The following is a 14,499-nucleotide window of genomic DNA, read 5'->3' as shown; positions in this document are numbered from 1 at the left end:
TATATATTTAGTCCTCAACGATTACATATTCTATCAATTTGATCATAATTCTAAATAATTCAACAAATTTAATCCTCTACATTATTATAAAACTCTACCACAAGTGTATCAAATAATTATCCAACTAGTATTATAAAAAAAATTTAGTATCTAAGTTAATAATTGAATTAATGAATTATAATAATTAAATAATGTAATTAAAGTAGTTGTAACACCCCTTAGCCTGTCAAGAAGACATGGCATGTATCATTCAACCAGACAGACCGCCCAACAGACTGGGGCATTACTATCGGATTCAAATCCTTCGACTTAACTTAAAATTTTTAGAAAAATAATTATAAAGATTTTCCTTAGTGTAAAAGTCATTTTGGTGATGCATGTTTAGAGAAAATAATGGGAGTTATAAAAGAAAATTCTATTATTCAATTACTGCCTAGGTATATATATTTAAATCATAAAAATTCATTATCAGAAAATCAAAGGGATTCAGTGAATACTTTCAAAAGAAGGGGCAATTCTCTTTTAAGATAAAACAATACAAACGACGTAGTTAATTGCAAAAGTTAAATACAAAACATATGTATACGTCATCCACCACATAGCCATGCATGATACAAAAACAAACAAGTGGCTCACTCACAACCGCAACTCCGGCCTACTTCCCTTCGATATATCCTTCTTCTACTATCAAAATGTTTGAGGATGAAAAGTAACGTAGTAAGTTCATTTGAACTTAGTGAGTTCCACAATAGACACAATTAGTTTGACAAGAACTCTGATAACCAACAAGCATCGGTACTCGTAAGAAAAGAACAACCGGCTTTTTTGTGAGACTCTGTTATACAGACATAATACGCTAATTGCCATCGACAATTCTTTGGCGGCAATATTACCCCAATTTAACATAACACTTACAACACTGAGGCAAACACATTCTGCCAACTTACACACATCTCCCACAACCTTGCATGGTTATCAACGATCCATCCTTGTGTCCACCTCGGACCCATATCTCAGAAATCAGAATCACATATCAGCCATATTTATTTTCATTTCATATCATTGCTAAGTCGAACACGTGTTCTCCCGTAAGGTCGAATCGTGATCTGCCAATCCGATTTGCAATATAATTGCCTTGTCGGAGGCATCACATATAGATCTCATTTCCACAATTTTCACATATCATAAATTTTTTGGTGTTGGGCTTATGTAACAAGGAAGGTGTTTTTATAATGGTCATACTCACACACATGTCCGGACACAACACATCGATTCATTTACAATAAGAGCAACTTACCACATACAACCTACATATCATGGAAGTTTCACAACTCAAAGAAAGTAAGAAGGAACACACCAACAAACTTCAGAATAGAATCTACTCTACTGGTCATTTGCCTTGGTTACTCAGACCTTCACTAGTACTGGTCATTTGCCTCGATTACTCGGACCTTCACTAGATTCTTGAGCTAAATAAGAAATAATTATAACCATCCGACCATTTATCTAATTTAATCATGCATGCACTAATGCAAAAACGTAAATCCCTTCGACAACAACCTAAGGGCTTTCCAAAAATTACCAGTAAGCTTGTACTTAATAAGGGTGATTTGACTAGCTACTGGAAACCTTTCTTGTCTTCACTAACGAATATACCTTAAAATTTTTCAGAGACTCAGAAAATAACGCAAAGAAAAAAAAAGGTAAAACATGCTAGCAATCGACATCCTTATATAGCACAGGCAACGAGGACAAAACTTAGTGGAAGGGTTAGAAAATCCCACTACAGCCCTTGAAACCCGAGAGTAGATTTGCCTATACATCTACCAAACTTAACTACTACCGCTAATCAGTTTAGTGAGTAATAAAACATAGCTTGTACACTAAAATAAGTAACTAAACAAGTCATTCAGCTACCTAAACACATCAAGCTATCATCTACAGTACTTTAGTTCAATTCCAACTAGGTTTCAACTAAACTTTAACGATACTCACTAAGTCATCGTTTTCATGCTAAAACATGAAAAACAAGTCTATCAATCTACTAACTAAAGATTTCGCCTCAAGTATTTGGGGTTGGCGAATTATCACTCAAAAGAGTCACCAAATGGTGAATTCCAACAAAGCGTTCTGCAAATAGGCATACTATCGAATCTATGCAATACGCCACCAAGACATATAACAGATAGTTCACCCCCTTTTTCTACCCTTGCTTACTCAACTATATGCCAAGCAACATATCGATACGGTCTGCATAGGGCAGGCTATTACAACTCTTCCCCACTTAGAAAATTTCGTCCTCGAAATTATTACTTGTGAATAGCTGAGGATATTGCTCTTTCATCAAACTTTCTCTCTCCCAAGTGGCTTCTTGGAACAATGGAAATGTGCAAGTGTACACAATCATTATCAAGTAATAAAGTGACAAGTAAATATCGAGTTATCGTACCCACAAGATTGTGTAAGAAATTATTTATGAAATGCAATTAACACTTCAGTGAAGGAAAATCGTCTGTTTTGAAAAAGGGTTTAATAAAAACTAGATTTTAACTAAGTAAATTAACTAAGAAAATTAAAAGGTAATAATTCCAATGCACGATTTAACTATGTTAGATCAATTATATTTCTTAACTTAATATTTTTAAAACAATATTCATGTTGTTACGAATAAATTCATGGCAACTTGGTAATTTTTAACTATAGCACATACAGACTTACAAAATTAACTAATCTTTTGAACATATTACTATGTCAATTCAAACAATTAATCAAATTTAATAAACAAGTAAAAGATTAAGTGAAATAACAACATATTTCTACATCGAAATAGTTTAACCACAATAATCTTGCAATATGTCAATTCAAACAATTAATCAAATTTAATAAGCAAGTAAAAGATTAAGTGAAGTAACAACATATTCCTACATCGAAATAGTTTAACCACAATAATCTTGGAAGTTATGCAAGGCTAATGTACCGTTTAATACCGTCGCTAATTTAACCCTTAGCTACCTTAGAAGATTAAACATGCACTGATTAAGTATCATGTCAATTAATTACAATTTCAATACGATTAATAATTAATTCATTAGTTACCTTACAATTGTAATGCAAGTATAACATAATCATGGTTTTACTTAATCAAACAATTTACCAAGACCTATAATAACATAAACATGATTTTAATAACTTAAGTAGACGAAATGCAATCAACCTAACACAAATTAAATTTAAGTCATGTTAATTAAATTTATAATAACAACATGACAAATATTCATAGACATGTTCATAACAACAACAAGAAAAGTTAAAGGATAGGAAACTAGAATCAAATTCGGTGTTTCTCCGAAGCCTGACTAGTTTGCTCCTCTCCTTCTCCACACGAAAAACAAAGGAGAGAAAGTGAGTGAAAGAAAGAGATGTGTGGAAATGAGAGGTGTGTTGAATGAATAGGTGAAGGGGGTATTTATAGTTGGGAGTGACTTCTAAAAATAGCAAATAATTAGCAGCCATTAACTCCCCCCATGGTCGACCACTACTCATGCACAAGTTGAACATTTCAACTTGCTATATTTAGCTAGGAGCAAATCTACAAAAACATAATAAGTGGAGGGGTTTAAAACATAATAAGTGGAGGGGTTTGAATGTGATTTCAAGAAGAATTCAAGGGCTGATTTGCAAGTCAATAAATCAGCTAATTTGAAATGATTAGGTCAGCATTTTGGACAAGTTTGGGCAGCCTAGTTGCTCGGTTGGATCAATCTTTTGTTTTAGCACAACTGGGTCTCATTTCCATAATATAATTAATAATAATTATTTAACCCAAAATAAATTGGATAAAAATTAAACTTAATTTTATTATGTACTAATATTTATAATTTGGACTATACTAGGCTGAAATTTTATTTCGCCTCAATGCTTCAGAAATCACTTCACGGTTTTGAGCTTTTAAGAATGTCTCCGAGCCAATTTTCACCCTTTATGCAAATCTGACAAAAATAAATCAAAATTTATGGAATTTTATTATAAAATTAATCAAAATTAAATATGTAAATAATTTAAGTAAATTTAATTATTTTATAATTATATTATATTTTTTGTAAAAATTACTACGAAACTGCATGAATTTGAGTTAAAAGGGCATGAAAAAGTCTATATATTTTCGTGTTTCCACTTCCTCCGTATTGTCGTTCTTTCATAATACTTTCATCAGTAGAATTATTTTCTCAACTCTTTTACTTCTCTTTCCTAAATACGAACATGTTCTTCCTCATACGATAAATTGGGTTCCTCCTCCAACGTTTCTACTTGCACCACATGGTCTGGATTCGATCGATATCTCCTCAGCATAGATACATGAAGCACATTATGAATCTTTGACAGTTCCGGAGGTAGTGTCAATCTATAAATCATTGGACCAACTCACTCCAATAATACCTTATCTCTCACTTCAAACAAAACATCCTTTCTTTTTTTTATCAGCGTAAACCTTCTATTGATCTTGAGCAGCCTTTAAATGGATTCGAATGATTGAAACTTTCTCTTCTATTTCTCGTACCAAGTCAGGACCAACTTATTATAGTAACAAATCAAATGACTTTATCAAGGGATACAAATTTTTCAACAATTTATTTAATTGATTTTTATATTTTGAAATTTCGGCAATGGGGTAAACAAGTACAATTTGACAATGTTTTTAATGCATTGTTTTAGGTTCTATTGCTTTTCCACTTTAATCCTTAATGTTTTTTTTTCTTTTTACTTTGATCAATACTTTTAAATAATGATATTTTTGGGCGACCAAAATGAAAGTGTAAACATGATGTGGTGTGTACAGTTGACCATCGTTAGAGATTTAAGCTTGAGTAACTCAAATGAAAGCGCCTTAAAAGTTAGGTGATGAAATTGCAAGGAATTTTTTAGGTGACCAAAATAAAAACACCCTAAAAGTTGGGTGACCAAATGGGTAGTTTATCCTATAATTATTAAAAGGGTAAAATAATAATAATGTGTTATAGAAAAATCCATATGTTTTATGTTTAATTTATTTTAGAATTATATTTAAATATTTATTTGCCTCGGAAAAGATTAAAAATATCAAACATAAGTAGCAACAATTAAATTAAAGTGAAACAGGGTGGAGTTTTGATGAATGCATCCAAAATATATAGGGTAATAATGGTTTTCAATATTATAAATCTACAATAGAGCGAGATAAGTGATGGAACAAAGTGTATCAACTATAGAGCAATGAGTAGCAACATCCATCCTGCCGCGCTCCATGACCATCCCTAATTATGAACCTTAAATGATCTTTTGAGTCAATTATTTAAACATTAAAAAGAAAAAAAAACTTAAATCAAATCATAAACAAATATTAAATTAGGATAATTGTTCTTTCCATTGTCAGTGAAGTAAAAACACCACAAGTCAATTCAGATGTCTTTCTTAATTATTTTATTATTATTTTACTATATCCATAAAACAAATAGCATCATCCTAAATACTTGTGGAGTTTTATTTACTTCATTGACGGTGTGCAAGATGATAATCTATTAAGAAAATTATCCCAAATATAATTTGTGAAAATTTTAAAATTTTACGTGAATTAAGAGTGTGACATGTGTCTCATGGGATATAATAAAAATTATTTTTAAATATTATATTTTTATAATTTTAAATATATATTTTCCAATTAAATTATCGATATAATTTATAAAAAGTAGATTAATTTAAAAATAATTAAGAGAATAAAATAGTATTTTAAAAGTAAGAAAAATAAAAAAGTGGAAACAACATTTTAAACTATTAATTAAATTAGATAAAATAACTTGTTATTCGAATATGAGTAAAAATATTATTTACAAAAATATCGTTACTTTAATAACCCATTGCTTTTAACATGATATTTCAAAACACAAAGGTAAAACATATTCACAATTGTACAAGTAAATTGTTTTCTAAGGAAAGAAGAGCATAAATTGTGTAAGTATTATTAAAATTAAATAATAATAATAATGAAAAAATTGGTAACTCTGATAATATTTGATTAGATGAAATTAGTATTTATAAAAATAATTTTTAATTTAATTATTAAATATAAATTTTATTATAAAATGTATTTATTTTTGAGTTTTGACATATAAAGTAAGAATAAATAAATTTATACATTATATATACTATTAGATTACTAATATGTTGATATTATCTTTTATATATATAATGTTAATCTCACATATTTATTTTATATTAAATATAAAAAACATATTAACATGAATAATTAGTAACATATTTAAAATAAAATTTTATTTATTTATAAATTTTATATTTATTTAATTAAAACATTTACTTATAAAGAACTTAGATTTTATTATTTTTAATTTATCTATTTACATTAATTATTTTTATTAATTAATAATATCTTATTTTATTTTTTAGGATAGATACCAAATTTATACATAAAATGTGATCCAATGTGTAATTTGATACATGAATTTTGATTTTGTGTAATTATATACATGAAACTTGAGTTGCGATTCATATATATACATGAAATTTTAATTTTAATTCAACTATACACATGTAAAAAATGAATACAATTTTTTATATTAGAATAATATAATTATTTGTGTATGCAATATATAAACGTAAAATTGTGTTAATTCAATAATGTTATCAATGATTTGTGAAAACTGAATCAAATCAATATTTCATATATAAAATTGCATAAAATCAAAATTGACATATAACATTACACCTTGGATCAAAGTTCATGTATAGTATGATATTTATCCCTATTTTTAAAATATAACTTTTAAAAATATTACCAAATTAATCAATTTCATATTAACATACTATATATCATGTTAATTAATAGTTAATTAATATGATTTTTGTTATTATCAAGTCGTAATTATTAATATTAGATTTTTCACATCCATAACATGAGTAAAGAATATATGTAACAAATAAAAGAAGAGTAATGTTATATTTGGTACCTGAATTTTATCAAATCTTCTAAGGTGGTACTTTTACTTTCAAAATGTTTATTTTGGTACCTATACTTTTATGTCGTTTATCAATGTGGTACCTCTTACTAACGGTGTTAATTTTCAACTTGTCAAGGTATGTGGACCACTAAAATGATGACACATGTCACTTTTTTGTCAAGATTATTTTATTTAAAATAATACAATGAATGATAAAATTAATTATACCAAAAAAATTAAGCCCAAAATAATAATAATGAACATTAAAAAAATCTGATGACAATTACATTAAAAAAATGTGAAATCTATTTTACTGAAGTAATTAAATTGAAAGTATTTACATTTTTCTTTCTTTATTTTTCTTCTCTTCTCATCTTTTCTACTTTTTTTTTGATTATTTTTCTTCAATGAAGAATCTTAGCCACTGTTTTATTCAACCGATGTACAACCTCCAATTAGTCTTATCTATTTGGTTTGAAGATCAATGGTTGTCTGGCCGCACCACGGCGTACGAACGCCGAGTAGAGAATTAGCACAAAATATAAGGATTTAAAAGTGACTTTTACTGCAAGTATAACAGATCAGTTATAATATTTATAAGTGTTACAATGGAACACTCCAAGTATTTCAAGGATCGAACCCAAAGGGTTGCCAAATTGGTAAAAATGTTTGTTAAATTAATTATAAGCTAGCAATTACTGATCTAATCAAGTTGGAAAATATTAGTGCAAATTCAAATATAAATTGTTTATAAACTAAATTTAAATTATCAATTAAACAAACTAAGCTAAACTTTCTTCCTATTATTTTAGACAGTGTAAATGAATAAACCAATGGTCGATTGATTCGTTGGTTACTAACTAAGCCAATAAATCTATACCGATTATATTGTTTGTCACTCTTGGCTAAAAATCTCCTCTAAGTCTCATCCTAGACTAAAAGATACCACCTAGGCTCTCATTTAGGTGTTAAATCGTCTCTCAATCTCACTATTTGACACAATTTTATCGAACTATGTAATGATAAACTCTCTTTTCATTCTCGTTTATCTAGATTTTTCACTAAAGGCATCAATTCTAGCATATGAAGCATTTCGATATAAAAGAACAACCAAACAATCAAGCATAGACATTAACTTAATCTAACAATCAATTCATCAAATAACTAACAAGCAATATTAACACATAATAAAGCTTAACACCAAAATAGACATTTCAATTGAACAATTGATATACACAATTTAAAGGTAATTAAAGGTAAGGGTAAGAAATGCTCATTTAAATGTAGAACCAATGGCACCCAAAATCTTAAACAAGAAAGAAGAAATAAAATAAAAACAAAATAAAATCTTGTAACAATCCAAAAATTAGTGGTGTCGAAATTATTATTTCGGGACCTTGTTTTCATAAATCGGGCTTGTAATTATTTAATAGAGATATTTATGGAGCTATTGTACCATTGAATTGAATTTTAGATAGGTAATTTAGTCGAATTAGTGATTAATTAAGGTTCGTGGACTAAATTATAAAAGTTTAATTGCTATAGATTTTTAATTAGGAAATGATTTAAGGACTTAAATTGCAATTAGTTAAGGGATTAAAATGGAAACTAGACCAAATTAAAATGGATGATAGTGGATGGTGATTTAATAAGCCATTAGTTTATTTAATTAAAGGTTTATGTTTAATTAATCAAAATTAATTAATTAATTTTAATTAAAAACTAAACAAGGTATATATATATATATATATATATATATATATATATATGAAAAATAAAGGTATGAAAAAGAAATAAAAACCTTGTGGAAGCTTTGAAAACATTCAGCCAAAATTGGTAGGTTCATTTGGGTCCTTTTCTTGTAATTTTTGTAGGTTCAAGGTCATAGGAGCTTGATTTAGGTCTCGTGTACCTATTTGTGAAACTATTAAAGTTTTAGAAAGTTTCCATGGTTGATTTCTTGAATATTTAGGTATGAAATTGATAAAAATTAAGTTTTATTTAAGGAAAAGGCTAAATTGTAAAGCTTAATTGATAGTTTTGTATATTAGGGTCCAAATTGAATAAAATGTAAAATTGACAGTAGAAATGAAAAATAGGAGGGCCCTAATGAATAATTGTGAAATCATATTTTAATCTGAAGGTCTAGATTGGAAGTTATGCTTGTCTTGGTTTTAGGGACTAAATTGCATAATTTGAAAAATATGTATGAATTTGAAACTAAATGTGATTTGATGTGGAATCTGATATTGTATTATTATTGATATATTATCCATAGCTAAAGATAACGTAGGACCGTTGAGAGCAAAAGGAAATGCGATAGTCGACAACAAGTGATGCAAGCTTTCGATTTGTATTTCTATGATTCAAAAACTATTTATTTTTTGCATGTTCGTGTTAATTTGCATAATATAATATTGAGGTGATTTTTTAATGGATTTTTAAATTGAATTGTTTCGATTGAGAGTGAATATCGAGACATGGATTAAATTGAATAAAATAGAAAGTTGTATGGCTTAACTAATATAGGAAATTTGTATGAAATTGAGCTAAATTATGTTATTGTATGGCTTAACTGATATATGATGAATTAATGTTGAATTGAGAATGATGGGATGTGAATTGAACTATGTGATGAAATGGGAAAATTGGAAAATTGGTTACTCTATTAACTATATAGGTTTATACTTCGGTATATTTGATGATGCACTTATGTGCCAGTATGATTACTCAAATTTATCCGATGATGCAATTACATGTCAGTGTGATTGCTTCAATTTATCTGATGATGCACTACGTGTACCTATCACACCCTGATATGTCAAGTTTAAGTTGTAATAGTGATTGTAGGTACTAAATTGAAAAGCTTACAAATTGGGCGAGTTCTAGTGGAAATAAGAGAAACTGGCGAGTTGGTTGTGGAAAAGTTGGATTTCAACCTTGGTTCCGTTAAGTTTTAACTAGGAATATATCTTAGTGGGAGACATGGTGATTATGGACATGTACACTTGGCTATTGAAATTGTGATCAATGAAGAAAGTGCAGAGTATTATATAAAGGTGAAACGTTTCTCTCCGGGATATTCTTTTCATTTTTTTAGTCTTCTTTCATTTTTTTTCTCTGGTTCGTTCTATAACAGCCTGTCCGACGAAGTCTCTATATCTGGTTACTATTTGGCATATAATTGGTAAAATAAGGATAGACATGAGTAAGTAACATGATTGTCTTGGCTAAGTATATAATTATGTGTATTACACTATTTGGCGAACTCTTAGTTTTGGCGGGTTTTGTGGTTTGGCGAACTTTTCTGTTAAGTATCCGCCCATGCTTTGGGCAAACTCGTTAAGTTCGTAGTTGTTTAGATTTTTTATTATTTAAGTATGGTAATTTGGTTAGCTAAGTTGAGATTTAGTTAGAAAAAAAATTAGACTACTGTAGATAATAAGACTTAAATTATGTTAAGTGCATTTAATCATGGGAACCAAGAGTGTTAGTGGAATTATTTGATTTTTCCACTAATTCTTGTTTTCGAGCTTAAGTATATAAAGATAGTGGTGGTCTTCCTGAACATTTTTACATTTTCTTCTTCTTCATTGATTTCCTCTAAAAACTCCTTAAAAACCTAAGTTTAGAAAACCTCTTCGAAGTAAGGTTCGCAATATTTAACTAACTTCTACGTTAGTACCATCTCAATGGTAATTACTGATGAACCCTAGGTTACCCTTTAAGTCATTTACGTATTTCTCATTCTGCATGCATGATCTTCTTGATTTTGGATTGAGCGTTGTTGATTCTTGCATGCATGATTAGATTTGATTGATTAATGATCTAATATGTTTAATTATCTTTATTTTAGCTCAAGAAGTTAACGAATGTCTAAGTAATAAAGGCAAATGACTTGCTTTATAGACTTGTGTTAGAGTTTCTGGTAAGTTCCTTTTTACATCCATGTGTTGTAATTTTCTTTATTTTATAACTTGTGTAAAGTAAGTAATCCCCTTTTGTAACGAATGAAAGATGTGTGGATAATGGTTATCCAAACTCTTCAGTTTGAGTGCAGTCTGTTTGTGATATAAAGTAAGCGCCATTCTTCATGCTTAAGCCACTATCATCTACTTCTGATATGTATGATAGAATATGAATTGATATGAGGTGATGGAGATAAGGAGATATGTTTGTGTAGCCTCCGGTAGGGAAACTATATTGCAAACTGGATTGGCATGTCACAATAAAACATATTGATCTGAATGAAAATGATATGAGGAGTTAAGGGGGAGAATGTATATGAATAACACTGAATGATATGATTCTGAATTTTGGGTATGTGGCTAGCATGAGAATGGATTTGTCTGAGTTAAGTTGAGTTGGCGTACAGTATACACCCAAGTGAGCAAGTTGGAGTACTGATTCTGTCAGTGTTCTGTATATGTAATTGGGCGTACTATATGAATGTGTGTAAATGCTTTAGAAAGGTTCAATTGTACTATCAGTAATGTTATGTATGATTTTCTTTGGAACTCACTAAGTTCGTATGAACTTACCTTGTTACCTTTTCCTTCTCAAGCTTGTTGGTTGAAAGAAGGCTTTGCTGCTATTGTGAGCTGACTGCTTTGTTTTGTATCATGCATGACTCGTGGGGTGGTGCATAAGTGTATTTGGAAATTATTTGTACTAAGAACTTTTGTTTTGATAAGACTCTGTTTTATGAGATTTCTACGAAGCATTAATACTTAGTTTTTAAATTAATATATTATGTTTAATGAAGTTATTATATTTAAACTTATACAAAGTATGGTTTGTATATAATTTTTTAAATTGTTGATGTTTTCATTCAAACCTTGGTAAAGTAACAACTAATATATGCCTTATATTTATAATTTTGTAAGAATTATATAAAGCTTTAGCCAAAATGTTTTAAAGTTAATTTGATTTTAAGTAGTGACACACCATATTCGGATCCTATTATAGGGTTAGGTTTGGCGTGTTACACGTTCTAGAAGAAAGAAGGGTTAAGAAGCATTATGCATGGAGGGAAAAGACTGAAATGATACAACAACAAAAAATGCATTTGATTGAAATGGTAAACTTTAAAGATTATAATGTTTTGGGTTTGAATCTTGTTATGTGCAAGTATTTTTACGTTTTATATGAAATGAAAAATTACCATTAAAATAATATCTATTACTTATTACCAATGACAAACTTTTGGTAAATTCATTATCGAGTTGGTAACATAATTAAAATTAACATAAACTTAATAAAACAATTAAATATAGAAATAGATACTAATAAATTATTTTAATGTCAACTTAATAATATAATTAACAATAAAAAATTATCGTCAATTCAAAATTCCTTTTACAAGAAAATTAAGAAGATGTAAATATAAAATGAGAAAATATACAATTATAAATTTATGTTTAAAACAAACCCAAAATGTTTTTCTCTTTACATTTCCTTCTTGCCCTCCACCAATATCACCCATGTACCTTGCTTTATTATATAGATTTATTTCTCTTAATTATGATTGAAATAATTAAAGAAGACATTGGATCAAATCATAGCTGAAACCTAGAAATATAGGTTTATAAATGAATAGAAATTAATTTTGTTGGGGAATCTTTCATCAATTAATTAATTCCACTGTTGACACTGGTTTTAAGTATGGTCGGAAACTTTGAAAATCAACACGATTTATGGAATCAAAATATGAAAAGAAATACATATATATTTTTTATGGTGTAAATATCATATAAAAGTTAGTAATTAATATATTGGTAGTATATTATTTTTATTTTCGATTTATGTCAATCTCTTTCTGCTTGTACCGGTAAAATGTATCAAATAATTTCTCAACTTTTATTGTTTTTTTAAATATTTATGAAAAACTCTAAAATGCATAAAATAAAGTTTACTTTTTAAAATTAAAAACTAAAAACTACACAAGTAAAAAATCTAAAAACATTAACCCAATCAATATACCGATAATCTAGATTCGAAATATTAATACCATAAGACATAGTCTCTTAAAACATAAATGGGATGTGTAAGATCACTTACTATAAAGTTGAAAATTTTTATTTTCTTTATCAAAAAATTCCATTGAGAATAAAGCGGATATTTCTCGAGAAATTAGTTGCAGAATAGACCTTGATTTTTGGCTTAATTGGCGATGCCTAATTAATTCCAAAAATAAAAGCTCAGCAATTTTCTAACTAGTACTACTATGCCAAACGGTGTCGTCACGTAAACTCCTTTCGCCCATACGCCGGTGATTGTGCCCCCACTGGCAGGCAAGGGCATCACTTCCCAGAAATCAATAATGTCAAAAACAAAGGGCAAAATGGGAAGTTCATAAACCTCGGCGGGAATAAGAGCCGTTGCTCATTAGACTTGCCCAATTTGGCGCCAAAAGAAAAAAAACACTCTTCACTCGGTTTCGGCTGCCCGTAAATATCCGGGCAGCTAGCCGCCCTTCTTTTCTCTTTTTCACTTCACAAAATCAAAGCTTAAATATTAATATAAGCTCCTTTCTCTCTTTTTCTATTTTTCCCCCCACTGATTCAAAGCTCTCTCCTTTTCTCTTATTCCATTTCCTCTGTTTTTGATCAAAAACTCATATTTTTTCTTGTTGATTTTAGCCCAAGTTTTAAAAAACCCCATTAGCTTTTCCCCTGTTTTCCCTCTATTTTCTTCCATTTTCTCACCTTGGGTGTCTTTTTATTGTTTGTTTTTTGCTTCAAAATCCCCTTTTTCGTGATAAAAAATGGGGTTTTCGAAAAAATCACAAGTGGATGGAGTACTAGATTCGGAAGGGAAAAAATGGGTAATAGCGGGTATTGCTATACGGACATCATTGAAGCTAATAAACACAAAGCCAAGAGGAAAACAAAGTGGAGAAGATGACGGTGAAGAAGAAGAAGAAGAAGCTTGTTCAACGACTCCAACTTCAAAAGAAGCAAGAATACCAGAGAAATTACCTTGCCCTCCACCGCCAAGAAAACGCAGGCCTCCTTTAAGACGCCATTATAATGGAGTTAGAGACTTCTTTACACCTCCTGATTTGGAATCAGTTTTCAAGCTCCGCCATGTCGAGAAACCTATTTGAGTTTGACATTTTAGAGTAAAGTTCGTGTGTTTTTAGCATTCTAGGGTTTATGTTATCTTTTTTTTGGGGGGGGGTCTTTTTTTGCATTAGTAACTCCTTCTCTAAGCAATATAGTGGAGAGGGTTTAAAAGGTGTACAAAGATATCATATATTTATGAAATAACTAGTGTAGTTTAAGTTCATACTTTATTTCTTGCTTGGTGCTTGTATGAGACTGGTTTGGATTATGATGTTTGCTGTGTTGGAATTGAACCTTAAAAAATGGTGGTGAATGGCGAGTTTCTTTTTCTATTTCTTTTTTGATGTTATGCAAATGAAAAGATTTGGGATTTTTTTGAGGGGATAGAATTATTGGAGGTTTGTGTCATTCGAGTTTAGCTACAGAATCTTGTACCATTTAAC

General features: G+C 29.3%; 1 protein-coding gene across 1 annotated transcript; it reads left to right on the top strand.

The window, feature by feature from the left end:
- Positions 1-13,509: 13,509 nt before the first annotated feature.
- Positions 13,510-14,286, top strand: LOC105781040 (cyclin-dependent protein kinase inhibitor SMR6). The gene has a single exon (XM_012605613.2). It carries the CDS (start codon positions 13,756-13,758, stop codon positions 14,095-14,097), a length of 342 nt encoding a protein of 113 aa, XP_012461067.1. The 5' UTR covers positions 13,510-13,755; the 3' UTR covers positions 14,098-14,286.
- The last annotated feature ends 213 nt before the right edge of the window (positions 14,287-14,499 follow it).

Source organism: Gossypium raimondii, chromosome 4, assembly GCF_025698545.1.
Source record: "Gossypium raimondii isolate GPD5lz chromosome 4, ASM2569854v1, whole genome shotgun sequence".
Taxonomy (NCBI): Eukaryota; Viridiplantae; Streptophyta; class Magnoliopsida; order Malvales; family Malvaceae; genus Gossypium; species Gossypium raimondii.
Note: the sequence above shows the minus strand (reverse complement) of the source record. Positions and strands in the feature narration are given on the sequence as shown.